The following is a 20627-nucleotide window of genomic DNA, read 5'->3' on the forward strand; positions in this document are numbered from 1 at the left end:
AGGAATCCAGTTGAAAAGTAGACTGGTTTTTATTCTAAACAGTACCGGGGCAGGATTCTGGAAGGTCCTCTCCGGCCACACAGGAGACTCAGCACGCGGCTGGGACTCAGACTAACCACCCATAGGCCAGGCCTTTTGTCACCTGAGGGCCTGCCTGTGCTAGGGGGGCCCAGGACCCTCAGGATGTGCGGGCCCACCTCTCCCCTGAGTCACCAGGGCCTCAGTGCCCACCTCCCCACGGACCAACAGGGACACGGCGCCCTCAACATGGCCTGTGGCTGCCAGTGCCACCACCGCCTGCTCCGTGGGGAAGCCCATGCGCTCCAGCTGCTGCAACCTGTCAGATGGAGGGGACAGGGAGAGTGTCAGGGCCACCTCCAGCCCCACACCAGGGTACCCCACCCCTACCCACCCTGCCTTACCGCAGAGAGGAGACAGAGGACTTAGGCAGCCATAGTGGGCTCTCGGGACCCTGGGCTGGCCCCTCCAGGAGCGAGGCCTGGATCCCCTCCTGTAGCATTTGTTCATCCAGGGATGCCCATCGTGGGGTCCCTGGGGGGAAGCTGGGCTTGGTCCATGCCAGGCCCACCTCTGAGGAGCCCTTCCAGGTTGGCTGCACAGGCCCCAGGCCTGGCGGGAACAGGGCAGAGTCTTCACTGTGGGACCAGAGACTAGGGGGGGCCATGTAAGGAGGTCCAGGGGTAGAAGACCTGGAGGGGCAGAAGCAGAAGAGAGCCTGACTGCCAGCCACTGCCACAGCTCCTACCACCAGGGCTGGTGTCCTCAGCTTCACCCTCACCTCACTCCAGGATGAGTGACAGGCAGGTCAGCCATGCTGCCCGGGGTGGGAAGGAGTCTGAGTGGCCAGCACCCCGCCAACGACCTGCACAAGATGCCCTCCTGCAGTGCCTGCAGCCGCCGCTCAGAGATCTCCAGCCACCGGAAGGCCCCGGCTGCGTCTGTCTGCCCAGGGCAGGGCGGTTGGTCAAGGAAAACCAAAACCAGCCAGTGGTGAGCCCACACTGCATGCCAGGCCCTGTGCCAAGTGTGTGGTGGGCATTTCCTCCTCTCCTCACTATGGCCCTGCAAGGGACGTGTCGTTACCCCAGTCAGCTGTGGAAGTTCGGAGAGGAAAAGGGACCTGCCTGAAGCTACTCAGCCAGTGAGAGGAGCAGCCAATGTGCCTCACCCCAAAAGCTGTATCATCCAGTTTCAGCCACCCCGTACCCACTGTTTCCAGAGCCCTACCTACCTGCTCAGGTCTGTGACTCAAGGCGCAGCTTTGGGCTCAATAACACATCCCCTATTGCCCTGAGCCAGGGAAACTTGCTCCCCATACTGGGATTCAGCCAGGCCTCAGCAGCTGGTGTCCCCGATCCTAAATAACTACAGGGGTCTGCCTGTGCCCGCTGTTCTCTCAGATTGCAGTTTTCCCCAACAGGCATTCAGCATCTGGAGCAAAAGCCTGTGTTTAATGCACATGCACCACCAGCCATAGGTGGTTCTCCCTTTCGGCGCCCAGAGAACCCCAGCTCATTCTCACCCCTGGCCTTTGTATTTTCTGTGCCCTCTGCTTGGCCCTCTCCTTTTTCACTACATTTTAACCCCTCATCCTGCACGCATCAGCTTAGATGCCACCTCTACTAGGGAGGTCCAGGTTAGGTGCCTCCTTGGGCCACCTCAGCACTCTAGGCTCCCCTTTAAATTGGTATTGGTACCTCCACCTGTGGCCACGAGCCCCCAGGCCACAGCCCAGAAGCCTGGCTGGAGGAGAACATGGAGATGCTCCTGGAACGTCTACGTGTGCACAGCTTCCCGGCATTGTTGGGTCTGACCCCCTTATGCCACCTCCTTTCCAGGCACCTTGGGGGCCCAGCCTCAGAACCCACATGTCCATACAGGCCCAGAGCCCAGCCAAAGGATACAGGCCAGGCCAGCAAGGAGGCCACAAAAGAGTTGCAGGAAGGGTGGCTCAGAGCTGAGCAGGGGTGTCAGGGCGAGCAGCAGCCATGGCAACAGCCATGGTGGCAGTGCCCCATGGGGCCGTTGTGGGCGGTAACCCTGCCCTGCCAGCATGGCCAGGTGGACAGGCATATATCCGCAGCCACCAGCTGCACCGGACACCCCGAGGCCTGCCAGTAGCACAGCCATTAGCCCGGCGGCCAGGGCGAGCAGCATGGAGGCATGCAGGAACTGCAGGGTGCCCAGGTGGCACTCTTGCTGCCAGCCCAGTGCAGGCAGGAGCAGCAGACTCAGGAGCAGGCTGGGTAGGGCCGTGTGGCCTAGAGCATGGGTCAGCAGCCGGTGTGCTGGGAGAGAAGAGGGGCTTATGTGCCAGGTTAGTGGCCCCAACCCCAAAGGCTGTCCCAGGTGTGCCAGGTTGGGAATTACCCTCTGCCAGGGCCACCCGCTGAAGCCAGCCTCCCCTCCCCAGGAGCCAAAGTCTGCCCACTGCCAGCAATCACTCGTGGAGGGAACCAAGGGTTTCCAAACACTGGAGCTGCTCCCAGGACGTATTAAGCAGAACAAGGTGGACCTACCACTCGGTCTTCTCAAGAGTAACCAACTATGGATGAGTCACTTAACCTCTGTGAGCATCATTTGGGTTCCTCAGATGTAAATGGAAGCTGCTATTATTATTGGGGAACAGGTACTCAGCTGGGGTCACTCCTGAACCCTCAGCGCCTCCTCCCCATTCTCATGCTTAGCTGAAAGCCTTAGTTCTTATTTCAAGGAAAGCCCTCAGAAAGGGAAGCTGTCTGAAAAGAATTCCTATTCACAGGCTCTCACCCCTCCGCTGGCTCCTCCGCCCTCCCTGGCTGTGGACGAACTAGGAGTACTCCCATCCAAGGCTGACCTTCCCAAGGGTACTGGTTCTATCCCTGCCTGACCACTGCAGGAGGCACACAGCTCCTGCCAACTGGTCTCAGGCCCTAAAGCAAGTCTCTTGCTTCCTCCAAGGCCCATGTGACCAGCCCTCACCCTGCCAGGGATCCAGCAGCAGCTCCGGGGCCAGGGTGAGGCTGGGGCCGGCCCCCACCAGCCACAGGCTGCTCATGAGCAGCATCAGGACTGAGGAAGCAAGAGGCAGCGCCGGGGAGAGGAGGGCAGGGGGGCCTCTGCCACGCATAGCTTGGCTGAAGGTGGTCAAGGGTGGTCCTGAGGCTGCGTGCTAGGGGTAAAGGAAAACAGTAACAACAGTTATTATTGCAGCTTTTGTCTGACTCTTTCAACTACCCTACCAAGAGCTCCATTTTACAGAAGTAGGAACTGAGGCTGGAGAGGCAGTCTCAGCAACTTGGCCAGAGGAACTCGGACCGTAACCATGTGCTTAGCCATCTTGCCAGTCCACCTGCCTATGTGTGCGGATGGAGGGGCGAGGCCAAAAGAGCCCTCATGGGCCCTGAAGAGGAGCCAGGGGTGGGAGGCACAGGGCCAGGGAAGTTAATTGGGGCCCTGGACTCCCAAAGAGGTACCCCTGGGGCAAGTTCAGAGCCATCTCCAGCTTTCCTCAGGCTGCGACCAGCCACCTTCCTCCCTACCCCCTCTACTGTGTCCAGGCTTAGAGCTCTGGATGGCCTCAGATGCCCTTGACCAAGGGAGAGAGACCAGCCAATGGGCAGGCAGATTAGGGAGGGAGTGGGGCAGAAGAGCTTGGGGGGGGGGCAGCAGGAGTCCCACACCCTGAGAGCATACAAAGTGACACTGGACTGAGACATCCCCTTCCTTAGAACCCTGAGCACAGCCCCTCCCCTTCTCACAGGACCGGTCCAGTATCCACTTCTTCCTGTTGTGTATCCCTGGGCAAGCTTTGCATCCTCTAAGCCTCTCCTTCCTCTTCTGTAAAATGGGGATTAATAAAAGCCTTTCCGTGTAGGATGAGAAAAAGGAATGGACTAAGGCAGGGCGAGCCCACAGCAAACTGTGGGAGGCAGATGCTTCAGCCTCAGTGGTTCAAGCTCTGGCCTTCAATCGTGCCCATTCCCTGCCCACATGACAAGGCTTTTTCTCCCCTGTGCTCTCCCTTCACACCCCACCTGTCCTGCAGGCCCTGCTGGAATCCCCTCAGCCTTGGCCAGGTCTGTCTATCTCAGGAGTCCCACTGAACTGATTTCAAAGGGCAGGAAGCAAAATCCCACAGAGACAAGGTGGCCTCATCTGCTCCCTTGCCAAGGGCACCCTCAGCATCAAAACCCACCTGCCAGTTTCCTGCAGGAAAAATGTAGAAAGCTCCTCTGTCTGCAATGTCCTTTCCTCCATCTCTTCAACAGGCAAACTCTTTTCGCACCCCTTGAAGCCCAGTTCAAATGTCCCCATCTCCATCTCTGGGCCCCCACATCATGAATCTTATCATATCTAATGAGCACGGCTTAGCCTTTCTCCCTGGCAGGTGATCTGAGCTGGAGTGGGGGTCGGGGGATTCGCTCCTCTCACTCATCCCCAAGTTCCTCAGGGTGCTGCTCCCCACATATTGCTGGTGCTGTATATGTATTCACTGAAAGAAAGACACTAGCTTGGCACCACGACCCGCTGAGGGATTTGAGTGAGATTGGGTTGAGAGTAGAAAGGGAGACAAGTGCCACCCTTGTCCGGAAACAAGGAATCCACTTTAGGCTTTCTCCTGCACCCTCACAACCAAGTCCCCCCTCCACCTCTCCAGTCCCCCGCCCTCAGGTACCTTAGCAAGGGTGAACTCGCCCATGGACAAACAGAATTGGGATTTGAACCTCCCTGGCCTCAGTCTCTTTATCTATAAAATGGGGCTATAAACCATCAGACCCTACCTACCTTACTGGGAAACCGGCGGACAGAATGGGAAGGCAAGGACGGGGAAGATTCTTCCGGGTGATGGAGAGAGTGGGGGTCCCAGGGTGCGGGTCGGACTCAGCTTTGTGACTTTAGGAAAAGTACCCAAATTCCTTGGACCTCAGTTTCCCCTTCTGTAAAAACAAGAGTATTGGATGAAGAATGATTAAAGGGCCTTTTCAACCTCGACCGTTACTGGGGGGCTCTCGGGGCCGGTCGCAACGTTCGGGGCCTCCCATCCTGCCTCAGCCCCCGCCCTCGCCGGCCTGGGCCACGTGTCCGGGGTACTCACTGCTGAGCGCGCCCCGGCCCGCGGAAGGCCGGGCACGATCCCAGGCTGGGAGTCGGTACTCAACCTTCCCCCCAAGGCCCGAGCGCCCCAAACCCATTCTGCTCGCGGTCGGGCGCGTGACCCCGGCGGACCAGCCGGCGCGCCACCCCCTCCCCCGCGGCCCGCCGATTAGTCAGCAGTTGTTCTAGGCCCAGATCCCTTCCCCCAATCCTCCCTCCGGCCTCCGTTTCCCTTCAAGGCAGACTCTTCAGAGACAGTCCCTAGAGCCAGCGGACGTAACCATCCAACAATTTAGCCTCGTGCGAAGAATCACTCCGCCTTCGTATCAAGATCCGCTCACCGGCCGCTTCAGCCCCTTCGCTGCTATTTGGACCCGCGCGTCAAGTCCGGCGCTCTTTAGAGAGGATTAGGAAAAGAGTAGAGGTCGGGAGAACGAGAAAAACTGTGGCTCATCCCTCTTTCCCACACCCCCGTGGCCTGGCCCCATGGTAGCGCCCGAGGTTGCGGGTTTCGCGCCTGCGCAGTGCGGCGCCTAGAGGGAAAGCGAGAGGGAGACGGACGTTGAGAGAACGAGAAGGAAGGAGAGAAAATGGCGTCCACGGGTGAGTGTGGTGGAAATGCGGCCGCGCCGGCGATGGCCGGGACTCCCAAATCGGGACAGCTCGTCTCTGGGGGTGGCCGGGACAACTGAGTGGAGTTTCTGAGAAGTGTGTGAGGTACCCGCCGCGGCCCGACGAGCTCGAGGGCCCACGTTCCCGTCCCCTCCCCCACTGGGTAGGCCGGCTCTGGAACCTTCCAGCGCCCCCGCCGTACGGGGGGCTCGCGGCGGCAGGGGCGCGCGGGGCCTGCGGTGGCCTCCATTGTGTGGCGGCCGTCGGGCCCCGCGCGCCCGGCCTCCCGCCACGTGGGCGGGGCCTGCGGCCTTCAGAGCTCCGCCGGGGATGGCGCTCGGTCCGGCTTCGAGCCGGGCACCCCAAAACCTGAGGTGGGGGGGGCCGGACGATGGTTCCCGAAGTCGTGAGCCCGCTGCCCTTCCGACTTCCCCACCCCCATTTACAGAGAGACGGCCCAAACCCGAAGGAGACTCTATTTCACCGAAAAGCTTGGGGAGAAAGCAAATAAAAAAAGCCATCGTGGATTTGTGAGCCGAGGGGCGCCGACCTATGAGCAGGAGCCCCGTCATGCTTAGGGCCTGGTCTGCTGGGGCGTCCGGTGCCACCTAAGCTGCCCCTTTCGGCGGGTTCCAGCCCCAAGCCGAATTTCTGCCCGACTGGGCTTACAAGGGATGTGCTCCCCCTCCCTTCAAAATCTCCCCAGTCGGCTGTTCCCTCCGGCTTCTTCGTTTTCACCATCATTAATCCCGCCCCAAAAAGCAATTAAGTGGCTTCTCAGGGTTATTTTTCATCAAACGCCGAGAGATCCGTTGTATGATGAGACCAGCCCGGATCGCGAGGCCAGAAATCCCTACCGAAAGAAATCTCTCTAGTTTCTGGCCTAAGAGAAACAAAAGGCCCGGGTCGGCATTTGTACTATGCTTAAGCAGTCGTCTCACACTTGCACTTGCCTAGGTTAAGCCGGTAGAGAGGGAAGGAGGCGCGGAGTGGGAGCTGGAAATGTGGTGTCTAGGGTGGGCCTTCCTGCGAGGAGTATTTAAGAGTGTAGCCTAAACATCACCTGCACTTGGCAGCCTGTTCCCGCACTAACCTGAGGTTATCGGTAGGGTGGGGCATTTTCCCCCGGGCCTTATTCTTAGGCGGTCTAAGTCTAGGCCTTAGAAGCTGTAGGAGAAAAGGTTAGACGGAGCTCTTCTCCAACTGTGTGGTCAGTAAGCAGGCAGGTAAATGCTGGTTGTTGGTGCCAGGGTACAGAGTGTCCCTAGAAGAAAGGACTCTGAAATATCACAGCCCAAGACATCCTGGTGGAAAGGGATTTCCTCAGCCCATTCCACCTTCCTCTTCTCCCTTCCCTGTTAAAGCTTGGGCAGTCAAAATGTGTTAAAATTTTTGTGGCTGGATATGCCAGTTTTTTGTCTGCTTTGCTCAGACTCTGTTTACTGCTAACCTCTGAGTACTATGTACTATATTAGTATTACAGTTGCAGTTTATGTAGAAAGTGACCCAGCTGGGGTATGTTGGGGGAGTCACATAACTTATCTGAACTTTGGTTTCCTTTCGTTCAAAATAAAGGAGCTGCTACACCTTTTAAGAGCTTTCAAAGCCCTTAACTTTTGACCTTACAGCAAAGCATTTTTGGCTCCCACAAAATTGCCTCATACTGACTTTCACTTTTTATGTAGTCTGAAGTTCTAAATCTCCACAGTTTGTATAGTGACTGCCCTAAAGTATCTAAAAGCCCCCATATCTTGGGTAGTGTTAAATGTGTTTCCTCCTCACTTGCATCTATATAGAAAAGTATCTAAAATGCAGGGTATGTCCATTTTAACAAATTAAAATGCACACCCCGAGTGACTGCATGCAGATATTGCCAGCACTCTAAAGGCCCACCTAGATCACAGCCCTCGCCCCCAGTCTGTCCATTTTCAGTAAAGTCTTCAACTGCACATTTGGGGGTTAAAAGCAAAACAGTGATCGGTAAATAATCTGACTAGTGTGTGACAAGAGCATTTTTGAGGCCATATAATTGTGTGCTGTGAGTAGATAACGTAAGTTCTCCTAAAACAAATTGGCTACCTTCCATAGCCCACCAATGTGGGGCTAAAGCATCTGGTTTCATGTTGATTGAGAACATTGGTTGTTCTATATCAGCTTTGCCAGTTTTATGTTTTACATAACCGTTCTTGTATAAAAGTGCTCTTGCAAACATTGAACTTAGATGTCATGATTTAGAATCATTTCTCAAGCAGAAACCTCGAAATGTAGGTTAAACTATCAATTTTCAATGCTTCCTTGTTGTATTTTGTGAATACCACATGGAATAAGTGATTTTCATTTACTTTTTATTTGCCACATAAAGAGCATGGTTTGTAGTGCCATTGAAAATGCCTTAACGTTTAACTTTCAAATGCTATAAGGTTGTCTTTGAACAAATCAATTCATAGCCTTTGGGCAGTTGATTTAATAATGTTGATTCAGGTTTCTGAACTAAGGGTGTACAGAGGAAAGAAAGTTGAGTCAAGTGTAGGGGTAGAAAGATGAGCCAACTGCAAGAGATGAGTTCAGGCAGGCCTTTGATGGGGGGGTGGAAACCCTTCCATAAAGAGCTGAGATGTCAAACTGTTGCTTTCAGAGGAAGGTCTACTTTCTAACTGGAATAGAAAGGACACTTGTTTGGGCCTAATGGAGGTATTGTCTTCTGACAGATACGTATATTCTTATGGAGAGCAAAGAATTGGACAGAATTTTTTAAAATAATTAACTTTATATATGTATACTCGTACATTTAATTCGGAAGTGCTGTGAGAACTTCTTAACCATTTTGTTTTCTGTTTTCACTACTTGTAGAGACCTCACTGGACCAGAATTTTTAGTCCCTTTTGCTACATGTTGCAAATTTCTTAGAAAAATTATAGAAAGTTTTACTTAGAAAAAGAAGGGGAAGAAAAATTGCAGCATTTTCTTAAAAGTTGAAATCATTTTAAGTTTTAAAAAGATGGTGTTGCCAGAAAACAAATTCTTCCCAAAAAGATTAAGTGCTTTCTCTGCCAATTAATTAAGGATTCTGCCTTAACTCTGCTTCACTGGGAGTTATAGCTTTCTAACTTTTGAGTTATTGTACAGATGTAGCACTGATAGCTGTGAGCTATCAGTTTTAAAGCACTGATAGCTTTAAAACACTGGATTGAGATGACTGTTCTCTGGTTTTCTGCCATTCCATTTCATAGTCCTAGTGCATTAAGTTTGGTCTAACTTACCAAAGGGAGGGAGCAATAGAAAAACTAGCTTTGGATGAGATGTAGCTACTAATGTAACCAGCCTGACTTTAAACATTGTTGATGTTTCAACCTACATTTTGTAATGTTGCTTGCCTCCTTTTTATATGAAGATAAAACTTCTGATCCTGTTGGTTTGTCTTGTTCTCTGATAGTCTTAGAATGATGATCATGTATTTGAAATGACAGCCTGTGGTTAGGGCGGGGGGGTTCGTGGTCATGGGAACATGCAAAGTATCTCTGCCAAAACGGCTGGTCTTGAACTCATTAGCTGGCACTTTTCTGAGTTTAACTGGCTTAGACTGATTTTTTGGTTTGGTGTTGAGAAATAAGAGGTACTCATTTGGACCTGTGTTGGCCTGTAGGTCCTCTCTAAATAGTTTTCAGAATTTACCTTCCTGCCATCTGAATTCCTACCCCCTTTTTTCCCTTGTCTTTGCTGACTTCACACTATTTTTTCTCCTTGTCTCCTCTAGATTACAGTACCTACAGCCAAGCTGCAGCCCAGCAGGGGTAAGTCATTCTTTTACAACAGTGTTTTGTGTGTAACTGATTAATGTCAGTACAGAGCCTGCTGTAGTTGTAGAGGATTTAGTAGTGGAATCTGAATGTTCCATATTCAGTTCTTGCATTTAATTTCTCTTACAGCTACAGTGCTTACACCGCCCAGCCCACTCAAGGATATGCACAGACCACCCAGGTAATCTTGATAATAATATGCAACTTCATCCCCAAGTAAAATGCTTCTATCAGCCATTAAAACAATGAATACTTTTCAGAAATTAGGTGCTAGAAAAGTGTAATGTGCTTGTAATCATAAAATAACTAGTCGTTTAAAATTTTCACAGTAGGAATGCTATTATGGATGATACCATCCCCACATTGGGAATTGCTAGCTCTCCGTACTTTTTAGTATCGTTTCTCAAGTTAGGTGCCCTGCTCCATGCTTGGTCCTTCTGTGTATTTTATTGTTTAAATTTATTTAACTTAATCATACAGCAGTTCTGCAGAGGAAGGTGATACTATGACATTTTGCAAATGGGGGGGGGGAATGCAATGCATAGATATTGAGGCATTTGCCAGTGGCCAAACAGTAAGTTCTAATGGCTACCCAGCTAAGGAGCTTCTGAGGGCTCCAGTCCCTGAGTCTGTTTAAAAGCCAAGGCCAACAGTTTCTAGAAGTCAGCCTCCTGGTGTTCTCAAGATCACCTCAAATTCAGAATATGATGTCTTTGGCAGATTTTCGTAACTGGTCAGATCTAGGATATGATTATGCTAATATCTGAAAGAACACCTCATTCCTTGCCAGGTTTTATGTATTGCTGATGTCCAAGTTCAAAAGACAGTGCTGTTGATGTGCTAACCTTGAGACGTGCGGTGTTCTAGTTCATTTTTGATAAGTTTTTTTAAATCTTTGGTGTGCTGAAAATTTGGTTTTCAAAATTGTCTGACAGGTTTCAGCCCCATTTTTCTTTTCTTTTTTTTTTTGTTCTTGTCTTCCTAACATTTGTTTCTAGTGAAACTGCTACCTGTGCTTAGTGCTGGCAATTATACACCTGTTCCCTTATTGTTCATCCCTTGAGACTGTCTTGTTAATCTGTATAATTAACTGCGATTTTGCCCAGTTATCTCAGGAACTTTTTTTGTAGTTAAGTTTACAAAAATATGAGTGAATTAGATATGGGAAAACAAATATTCATAATACTATGATTACTTGTCCGTTTTTTAAAATCTTTTTACATGATGCGACGGCCGGGATGGACCTGGGGGGTATTATGCTAAGTGAAGTAAGTGAGACAGAGAAAGACTGTCTGATCTCATTTATGTGGGGAATCTATTAAACAACAACATAAATGAACAACAAAACAGAAGCAGACTCATAGATACAGAGAACAAACTGATGGTTGCCAGGTGGGGAGGGGGTTTGGGAGTCGGGTGAAAAGGACCCAGGGATTAAGAAGTAAAAATTGGTAGTTACAAAATAGTCACCGGAATGTAAAGTACAGCATAGGGAATATCGTCAGTAATATTGTAATTACTGTGTATAGTGCCAGGTGGGTACTAGACCAGTCGGGGGGCTTACTTTGTAAATTACATGAATATCTAACCACTATTCTGTACACCTGAAACGAATATAAAATGTTGAATATCAACTAATTGGGAAAAAATTGAAAGCAGTGTTTTTGATTCTCCAATTTAGAAATTTAGAAGTAAGTCAGTCTTTTTTTGCTAAATACAAGGTTCTTATGTGAAGTTCTTGCATCCATTTTCTTTGAGCAGGCATATGGGCAACAAAGTTACGGAACCTATGGACAGCCCACTGACGTCAGCTATTCCCAGGCTCAGACCACTGCGACCTATGGGCAGACGGCCTATGCAACTTCTTATGGACAGCCTCCCACAGGTCAGGCCTGCCTTGGAGATACTTTTGGGTCACATCAACTAGGGTGTTTGCTAAGAAGCTTGTTACTTGTGCTCTTTGATGTATATTCCGGTCCGTTATCTTGGCATCTGGGCATCCTTTATTCTTAGAAGGAGCTTTTTTTTCCCTTCTCTTCCTTTCCCTTTTCTTTATATTCTTCTTGAGGGATTCCTAATAGAATGTGGGTGGAATAAATTCCAAGGGAGAAAAGAACTTTTCCTTTTTAACTATTTTATACAGTGTATTGAATAATCTCACGACAAAATAGAGAATATATAAAAGATTATGCTAATACTAAGGCTGGGTAAGAATGAGCCTTCTTAAACCGAGCTGCTTAAAAATCAAACTGATTTTCACATGTTTGCTTCATCTGATAGTGTACCCTCTACTTTTTGTTTTGTGCTTTCCACAGTAGAAGGGACCAGTACAGGTTTGACTATACTGCTCATTCTTGCATGGGAAATGCTTTCCATCTTGTTTAACCCTGTAATGTTAACCCTTTAGGTGTTTTCATTCGTTTAACCCTCGAATTTTCCAACATCACACACAACAAGGTGCTAATGGAAAACTGCTTCAGGTGCCATTTGCAGATCCATGTCTTTTTCTTTATGTGATTTTGGGAAAGGTTTTTGTTTTATTTTACATTATCTTGTGTTAAGCCTTAATAATAGTTGTTAACCTTCCCAAAGATATTTCGGATGACTACACCCCAGCTGATTTCCCCATATTCCCTGAAGGATAGATTGCATGATTAGATTTATTTAGAGGAGCAGACTGCCACCCTGCATGTTAATTATGTTTGTCTGTTTGTTGGTTTCCAGTCCAGACATTTTATTTTCTGTTTAAGTGTTAATGAATTATTTTAATCCATAGTATGTCTTATATGTATGACAGCATTCCCGGGAGCTAAAAAATAAATAGTAAACTATTCTAAGATTAGAATAAATTGTATCCTGGGGTACTGTTGTATCCTGTATAATGGGGTTGAGAGTGGAACATGTGAAATATTTACAATAATTTTATGTTTAGTACTGTGTAACATTTTAGGATCCCTACCTTCTCCCCACTCTCATCTTTATTATCACTAAAGAATGTTTAATACAAAAGTCTCACAGATGTAAAAACTCTTTATTTTCAAACTGTTTTCAGTTTCCCCAAGTTACATATAGTCTTATCAGTCTGTAGTGGGGGAAACCTATTTGTAATTTAATGTATTGAGTGACAATGTCCTGGATTTTTGATGGGAAGTACTTCCTAATCTATCTAATACATGTCTTGAATAGGTTGAGAAATGTTTAAACTTTCTGTTGGTGACAGTTACAACTTTAGGAAAAGCTGGAACTAAGACTATGCAGTTTGGATTTTTAGTATGGGGTATTAAAATTGTGGGTTGAACTTTATGTAGTCAAGCTATTACATTTTTTTATTGGGATACAATTGACATATAACAGTTTCAAGTGTACAACATAATGACTCAATATTTGTATATACGGTATTGTGAAATGACCGCCACAGTAAGGCTAGTTAATATATCATCACACAGTTACAAATTTTTTTGTGTGATGAGAACTTTTAAGATCTCCGCTCTTAACATCTTTCAAATAACATATGCGGTTCTACTCTATTTTATATAAAGGACTGGAGCATCCTTGGATTTTGGTACCCTCGGGGTCCTGGAACCAGTCCCCCACAGATAACTGAGGGACGACTATATACAATACAATATTGCTGACTGTGATTACTATGCTGTATGTTACGTCCCCGTGGCTGATTTATTTTATAAATGGAATTTTGTATCTTTTGACCACCTTCAGCCATTTTTTAAAAACAAGCATCATTTGAAAATAAATAATACCACTTAGATCTAGGCTTTGGAGTCCCTAGATCATTTTATAGGGACATGATAAAGTCAGTTATAGGAAATGCAGTGGTCTTCCAGGCTCTCTAGAGCCATGTATTCACATTGGCATTGATTGAAAAAGTCCTGTTATGACTGGGCACCAAAAGTATAGGACATTCTAGTAACAGAAATTAGTAGCTTTGATGAGCAAGAGATTGCACTTAATAAGGAATGATTGTATAGACTTTGTGGAGGACGCTTCATATCTCCCTTAATTCTCCCATGAACCTTTAGAGCAGGGGTGTCCAAACTTCTTTCAATGTTTTTTACCAAGGTCCATATGCAGTAAAATGCACAAACAGCCGGGCCACTCACTCAAGGTAAAGTACGTATTGCCTCACCTGGTTTATTTAAGTAAACTAAACATATTTTTGGAATTTGCTGCGGGCGAATAAAAAATGGATTGTGGGCCGCAGTTTGGACACCCCTGCTTTAGAGTATAGGAACCAAAATTAAACCTGGTGAACAAACGGAGGCCGAACCAAACTAAGTAGGGCCTTAATAGGTAGTAAATAGGTTTGAGCACAGATACTACTTTTATCTTTGCCTCATGTTGCCTTTACATGTAAACATCATTGGATAATTATTGGAAGGAATGTATTAAAACACATTTTTCTCTTCTAGAATTTTTAAAAAAGTTTCACGAGAAATTGGTTATATAAACCTCAATTCATTAATTGGAATAGAAATCTTAAAGTTTACTGTTCAAGCGAAACAAATATTTTGGTTGATGTGTGTAATATTTTTTAGTACCTTTTTCTTAAAGTTGTCAGCACATAGATGTGTTGTCTTTTTGCTGTTGGCCTTTTTATTATTGTCATTAAATCATTTTGCTCTGTTAATTTTTGCTCATTTTGCTTGGCTGCTTGTGTTGGTACTGCAGATTAATTAAAAGATTATTAATTAACCCAGTGTCTATAAATGTAATCTGTAGCACTACAAGGCTCTAACTGTTGCTACCTAGTTTTGTGACATGAATTATTTCCTGATCAGCTTTGTTTTTGTTGTTGTTTTGGTTTTTTCGTTTTAATTGCTCTTGTAAATCTTAAAGATGGCCTGTCATGTAGGGGGGGGAAATCTGTGTGGGAGTAATAGGGTAGGTGGAATTAGATTCCAGTTAAATTTAAACAAATGAGCTCTTTATATGATTGACATTAGGACTGTGCAAAGAACTTTAAAATAAGTTCAGATAAACAATACCAACTCAAAAAACTTCATGGCTTGAGGCTCCCTGTTTTGTGAAATAATACTTTCACAAATACATGTCAACCCAACAGTTTTGAGAAGGAAATTAACTGTCTTTGTGTATATTTAATTTCAGAATTTCCCCAAAATGGGATGGAGAATAAAGTTATTGTATTCTGTGCTACAAAAGGTGTCACTTTAGATTGTACAAAGGGAAGTTGGTATTTATTTTTAGCTCGTAAGTTGTTTGTATAGTGAGGACACTTTATTCTAACTGAAGTTTAAGGTCCTAAACCTTAACTAAACTTAGCAATCTTGATTCAAGATTTGTTTTTAGTGCTCAAACTATTTTACATTAGGGAGATTTGGATGTTTCCTTAATGGGTATAAATGCTGACAGCCAGACCCAGCTTTTTAAAGCATGGCTTACTTGTGCTTGTTGCCCCTGAGAAGTTGGAGGAAGGAGAGCCCAGCACCAGAAAAGGTTATAACATCTCTCAGAGGAAGGGACTCAAGTAAGGAGCTGCAGATTGGGGGGGGGGGGGCAGGAGGGTTGTCACACTTCAAGCCCAAGATCCAGATGAAAGTGCGTGAGATCTGGCAGAGGCAGGAACTAGAGAGAGAACCTGTCTTGGTGTGTGAGAGCGGGTCTCTGTGACACTTGGTTAGGGAAATAGAGAGGCCCTAGGGTCCACCTCCAATAATGGTAAGCAGGAAAATGGCCTGTTTGCTTGTGGTGGGTAAATAAGGGAGGAAGAGAGGTGGTTCATTGGATGACCAGCCTAGACTCGCAGTTTTATTACATGAAAAACATTTACCTTTTAAAGATCTATCTTTGGAGTATTGAGTTTAATTTTAAATTATTTACCAAAAACAAGGTAAATACAGGATTTCCTTTGTTGGCTATACTTAAGCAAATATAATTTGTAGTGTATCTTTATAACTCATATGTTATTTCACATCTTAGTGTGGTAACAAGTGTTTTTTTAGTTTTACCTGAAACAAAATTAGCAGTTCTTAGAAGTGTTTGTTCGTTAACATCTCCCATTAAAAATTAAACATATGTTCTCTGGAATTTCCAGTTTTCCTTAATGTGAACTGCCTGTGATACAGTGCTTGGGACTGAAAGCAAGTAATTCCAAATTACAGATTTTAATGCTAAAACTAGTATCTGGATCTTTATTTTGTAGCTATCTTTAGATGCTATGTCATTTGCCTTTTGCTTTCTAGGACATTTTATTCCTGCTTTAGAGGTTTTTGGGGTACTTAAGTAGTTAGCTGACTAGCTTGTTAAGAAGTATGCCAGCAAAGCCAGTGTAGAATTAGCAAAAGCAGACTTCTCTCCTATTGAATCCTTGCCAAGAAGAAGGGGTGCAAAGGAACCCTGTTTTGTATACCAACACTTTTCTGTAGTATACTCTGTCCCCTCCTTTCTGTTTGGTGTGGTTTTAAAGCAGAAGAGACAGTGCTTTACTGAAGACTCGGTATATTCAGACAACTTAGGTTTTAAATACTGGTTTATTGTTACTCTTACTGAAGGGGAACTATTTAATGGGATTAAATATGATGTTTGCAAGTAGGTGGTTTACAAATTGTTCTGATAATGATTGTTTAGGCAGCTCTCTGAGGAGCCAGAAATCTGACGTTGCTCTCCTTTGTTCCAGGTTATACTACTCCAGCTGCCCCCCAGGCATACAGTCAGCCTGTCCAGGGGTACGGCACTGGTGCTTACGACACCACCACTGCCACGGTCACTACCACCCAGGCCTCCTATGCAGCTCAGTCTGCGTATGGCACTCAGCCTGCTTACCCAGCTTATGGTCAACAGCCGGCAGCCACTGCACCTGCAAGGTAAGGCCCCACTCACCCACTCCTAACTCGACAGTGCGTCAGCCTCAGGAGGGAGAACAACTATGCACACTTAGGGAATTCATGACTGAGTTTCTTTTCGCTTGTTGCTCTCACCATCAAATACTCTCAGGTGTTGACCATGTTCTTATAGTCGTTACAGTAATACAGTAGAACACACCACACGTTATTCTCCATTTAGTAGAGGAATGGTGCCGTCCAGGGGTCAAAATAAGGAGTGTCATTGAATGGGTTGTCTAGTTTCAGAAGAGTGACTTTGGGGGCTAGGAAGAGGCTATTATATTTACTTTTCTAAACGCACGAGAACATTTGAGTGTGTGGTTTCCCTCACAACAGAATAACTGACGGAACTGTACTGTACTTTTGATGCTTTTCTCTTTGGTTTTATTGGCCCTATAAATGGGTGACAGCCTTCTGTTTGGGAAAAACAGTAGTTCGCAGTTTTGGGGGGTGGGATGAGATGGGATATAGCATGACGTGATTCAAGAAATAGTCATGTAATCCATTTGCCAATAAAGGGTATGTCCATATCTGGAAGTCAAACATTGGTGTCTCAGCTTAAGGCATTGACGTGATTTTTTTTCTCTGTATTATGTAGTGGCTTGGTAATCTCAATGTGACAGCAAGGATAAATTCTTAACTGAGTACCCTGCTATGGGGTGACTATTTGGGCAAAGTTTATACTCCATGAGACTTGTTAGCAGGTAAACAGTATTAATTATTACTTAACAGAAGATTTCAGGTCTTTGCTTTAGGCAATGCACTTAGGTGGCTTCTGCATACAGTCTTGAAGGAACATTGAAATTCTGATTTGAAAGAAGACTTTTTAGGGAATAAACGAGATCAACTTGTAACCTAGACTTTTTGTCTGCTGTAGAGGTAAGAAATTAGCTCTGGAAAACACTCATGAAATTACTTCCAAAATGCACAGTGAGTAATCAGAGCTACTTGATAGTTTAAATTTGCTAGACAGCCTGTGTGATAGTTAGGTGAACTAATTACTGTAGGACCCCGTTTCAATTGACCTGGGCATTTCAGAGTGTTGGCACATGTTTGAAGTCCCATTTGGTGCTCCATTGCAACAAGATATCCAAGCCATAGCTGGAGGGTTTTATATATTGATTGGTTTTTTAATAAGTCATCCTTTTTGGTTCCCTTTTTTTTTTAATTTTCAGTGCTTACCACTTTAAAATGCTGTCTTGTGATCAGTGACAATCACTCCCTTTTCCACTGGAAGGGGGGCAGTTTGTGACCCATTTCAGCTCCTTATACAAACCAGTACTTCCCCATCTTTTCTGGTCTACCTGCTGATTCTTGGGGCTTTGCTTAAAACAGCTCAAGCTCACTTTGCTACAGCCCTGTTGCAAACTGTTAGGACAAAGAGGTAATAATACTACTGTGGTTTTTTCCTCGGGATTGATTTTCATCACTTCAGGATATTTCCCGGTTCATCTGAGCAGTCTGTCTGCCCTGCAGTGGTAGTCTCCATTGTGGAGACTTTGAGGCAAGGTTAGACTCAGCTTATAGCAGTCCAAGTTAGGAAATGTTTTCTTAGATCTGCTCTAATATTAATAAGTGAGAAAAATAGACCCACAGATAGTTCAAATTTATAAATGCCATGGACTTAACATAAATGTTACTCTAAACTAAAACTTGTATTATTCAAGTTTGTCTGTCTTCAGTCCTTTCTGAGAAATAGCATTTTCTTCCCTAACAAACCACCTCCCCTCTCAGGTCATTTAAATTGGTAACACAAAATATTGTAACTGCCTTTTATAGCTGTTAGTATGGAACCAAAGGAGCATGTTGATGTCTCTTCTGTGGATGTGATTAGTTCACCCCCTTCCTTAGTGTTTTCTTCCAGTAAATACAGTGGCCCGACACTGGGTATGATGTAGTTCATTTCTCAATTGTATATATTTCCTAGCTCAATCCTACCATTGCATATTGCTCATAGATTATAAAGTTCTTACCCAAGAGTTTGTGGTTGAGAATAAAGTCTCACTTTTTTATTTCTCCTTTTAGACCACAGGATGGTAACAAACCCGCTGAAACTAGTCAACCTCAATCTAGCACAGGGGGTTACAACCAGCCCAGCCTGGGCTATGGACAGAGTAACTACAGCTATCCCCAAGTCCCTGGGAGCTACCCCATGCAGCCAGTCACGGCACCACCATCCTACCCTCCCACCAGGTCAGTCTCTTCCTTCTGGGTGGCTGAGCTAGTAGAATAACAAAACACTTTTTTTCAGGCCATTGACCAGCTTGCTTCTGCTTCCTCCGGTAAAATATGTCATCTGACTCCCAGTATAAGCCTGACCACATATTGTTACATTAAAACCTCAGTCCTAGGTTCCCATAGCAGTACCTAGCAGCCAAGAACTCTTCCCTCTAAATACAAACAAAGACAATTTTTTCCACTCTGGGTTCTTTAATTTTGCGCTCTCAGTTAATTCAGATGAATGAGAAACAAAAGTATGTGAAAGCGAGTCAAGTGCAGGACATTATTTTAAAAAAACTTCATCTTAAAGTGCAACACATAAACAAGTTCGGGAGCAAATACAGCTAGCTGACTTGGGTGGGTGTCTCTCTGCAGCCTGGAGCAACAGTGGGTAGGACTTCAGTTCTTCCACAGAGCCCTGCCAGACCTGTAGGGCCAGACCTGTTACTACGCTCTGAGCAATTATTGGGGGGTGAAGTTGAATAGTAAGTGCACTTGGTGAAGAGAGGCTGTTGAATCCATACAGCTGTGGTGAGGGATATGGTGATAGAATCTTAGTTTAATTGTACTTTAAAATGTGTTGTCTTTGTTTTTCAATTATGGTTTATCTGGAGTTTAATACCAGTTCTTTAAAGCTTTATTTCTATGTAAGAATGTCTGTTTCGTTTCCCTGCCATGTAGTTGACATATTGAAAGATGACTATCAAACTAATACTCAACTTTCATACAGTGTCTTGATTGTGAAGTTTTCTTATACATCTTTTCTTTATTAATGCCCAGATTTCATAGCTGATTGATTGGCATGGCTGAAAGTTTGAAACTATAATATATATAGCGAAGTAATTTGAAACTTAGACAAATCTTCAGGAGAAAATTGCCATTGGTACAAGTGGACTGGTACCTTCAGAAAAATCATTGTCATTATTCAAGGGAATTATTGGAGGTAGACTTAGAACTGAATGGTACACTTAATTCTACCTCCTTTTTCTCACTGCTTTTTTCATTGGGATGCCTTCCCTGAATGCACATACGCATATTCTTAATACAGGAACTCCCAAATATGCCTTGAATTTAGTTGAAAATAACTTGTTTTAATGAGGTAGGAGGTAAAAAGGGAGGTTCTCTCAGGGTTGCACATTGTACAGATTGGTTGTTTTTAATAATTACCTCCCTCCCATTTAAAGCTTTATTGTTCTGAATATAAAAATACCTGCTTGTTTTAAATTCAAACTGTTAATATGTAAAAAGTAACTGCATTTTTAAGGGTTTCTATATCACATGCTATGAATATCTCTTGTATCTGGGGGGGGGGCTTCAAGAAATAAGCTTCTCCTTCCTAAAAAGCTTTTTTTCTTTTTCTTTCAGCTATTCCTCTACACAGCCGACTAGTTATGATCAGAGCAGTTACTCTCAGCAGAACACCTATGGGCAGCCGAGCAGCTATGGACAGCAGAGTAGCTATGGTCAACAAAGCAGCTATGGGCAGCAGCCGCCCACTAGTTACCCCCCCCAAACTGGATCCTACAGCCAGGCTCCAAGTCAATATAGCCAACAGAGCAGCAGCTACGGGCAGCAGAGTGAGTTGCTAAGAGAGAAAACCAAATAAGAATGGTTATGTTTGGAGTTTCTGAACAGGGGGAGATGCTCGTTACCATTGTTTACCTTGGGACTGCAGGATGCGGCTTTAGGGCATAGCATCCTAGCTAATAGCTTGGATGTCCCAATAAAGCCTTCAGTGTTTTTCTCCAATTTAATTGTTTATTAGTGCACCTTGCAAAAAGAAAGTTTGTAACTGACTAGAAAAAAGGTTTTGCACTGCCAACCCCGCTCTATTTGGGAAGGTTTTATGCACTGAATGAGGCCGGCATTCCTTATGGCCTGCCCACACCAACTCGCTGAGAGAGAGAGCAAGTAGTTTTTAAAGACTACTGCAATTTTGATAGTCAAGTAAAAACTATGTTTTGATTTTGTTTATATCCATAAAGCAAAAGAAAAAAATCCCTACAGAATAATTAGTTTTATTTACGTGGAGAAGTAATCAAAA

At 45.5% G+C, this 20627-nt stretch overlaps 2 protein-coding genes across 9 annotated transcripts in view; one reads left to right on the forward strand and one right to left on the reverse strand.

The window, feature by feature from the left end:
- RHBDD3 (rhomboid domain containing 3) lies at positions 1–5581 on the reverse strand. 3 transcript variants are annotated; one of them, XM_033097223.1, is made up of 8 exons: positions 5099–5402; positions 4789–4940; positions 4199–4290; positions 2983–3172; positions 1926–2309; positions 800–959; positions 423–710; positions 1–337 (listed from the first exon to the last, which is right to left on the reverse strand). In XM_033097223.1, exons 4-8 carry the CDS (start codon positions 3128–3130, stop codon positions 160–162), a joined length of 1158 nt encoding a protein of 385 aa, XP_032953114.1. In that variant the 5' UTR covers positions 3131–3172; positions 4199–4290; positions 4789–4940; positions 5099–5402; the 3' UTR covers positions 1–159. The 3 variants fall into 3 exon arrangements, with proteins under 3 accessions (XP_032953114.1, XP_032953115.1, XP_032953113.1); XM_033097224.1 differs by lacking the exons at positions 4199–4290; positions 5099–5402 and adding an exon at positions 5439–5581; XM_033097222.1 differs by lacking the exon at positions 4199–4290 and having other exon boundaries at positions 5099–5400.
- Positions 5568–20627, forward strand: part of EWSR1 (EWS RNA binding protein 1) — a 26129-nt gene continuing 11069 nt past the window's right edge. For 2 of the 6 annotated variants that reach the window (XM_033097220.1, XM_033097221.1), the window contains exons 1-7: positions 5597–5700; positions 9464–9500; positions 9636–9687; positions 11268–11391; positions 16159–16345; positions 18389–18556; positions 19949–20160. In XM_033097220.1, the coding sequence (XP_032953111.1) occupies positions 5688–5700; positions 9464–9500; positions 9636–9687; positions 11268–11391; positions 16159–16345; positions 18389–18556; positions 19949–20160 (793 nt within the window). In that variant the 5' untranslated portion in view covers positions 5597–5687. Of the gene's footprint in view, positions 5701–9463; positions 9501–9635; positions 9688–11267; positions 11392–11821; positions 11840–16158; positions 16346–18388; positions 18557–19948; positions 20161–20627 lie in introns of all 6 variants that reach the window. The other 4 variants (XM_033097215.1, XM_033097216.1, XM_033097217.1 and 1 more) reach the window with 4 other exon arrangements.

This window comes from Rhinolophus ferrumequinum, chromosome 25, assembly GCF_004115265.2.
Source record: "Rhinolophus ferrumequinum isolate MPI-CBG mRhiFer1 chromosome 25, mRhiFer1_v1.p, whole genome shotgun sequence".
NCBI lineage: Eukaryota > Metazoa > Chordata > Mammalia > Chiroptera > Rhinolophidae > Rhinolophus > Rhinolophus ferrumequinum.

What these genes read in the sequence shown, in the direction of transcription:
- RHBDD3 (XM_033097224.1), bottom strand. Translation starts at nt 3,130, where the DNA reads ATGCGTGGCAGAGGCCCCCCTGCCCTCCTCTCCCCGGCGCTGCCTCTT. An exon ending in GTCACTCATCCTGGAGTGAG is followed by an intron (nt 711 to 799) that starts GTGAGGGTGAAG and finishes CTGCCCCTCCAG; the next exon opens with GTCTTCTACCCCTGGACCTC. An exon ending in TCCTCTGTCTCCTCTCTGCG is followed by an intron (nt 338 to 422) that starts GTAAGGCAGGGT and finishes TCCATCTGACAG; the next exon opens with GTTGCAGCAGCTGGAGCGCA.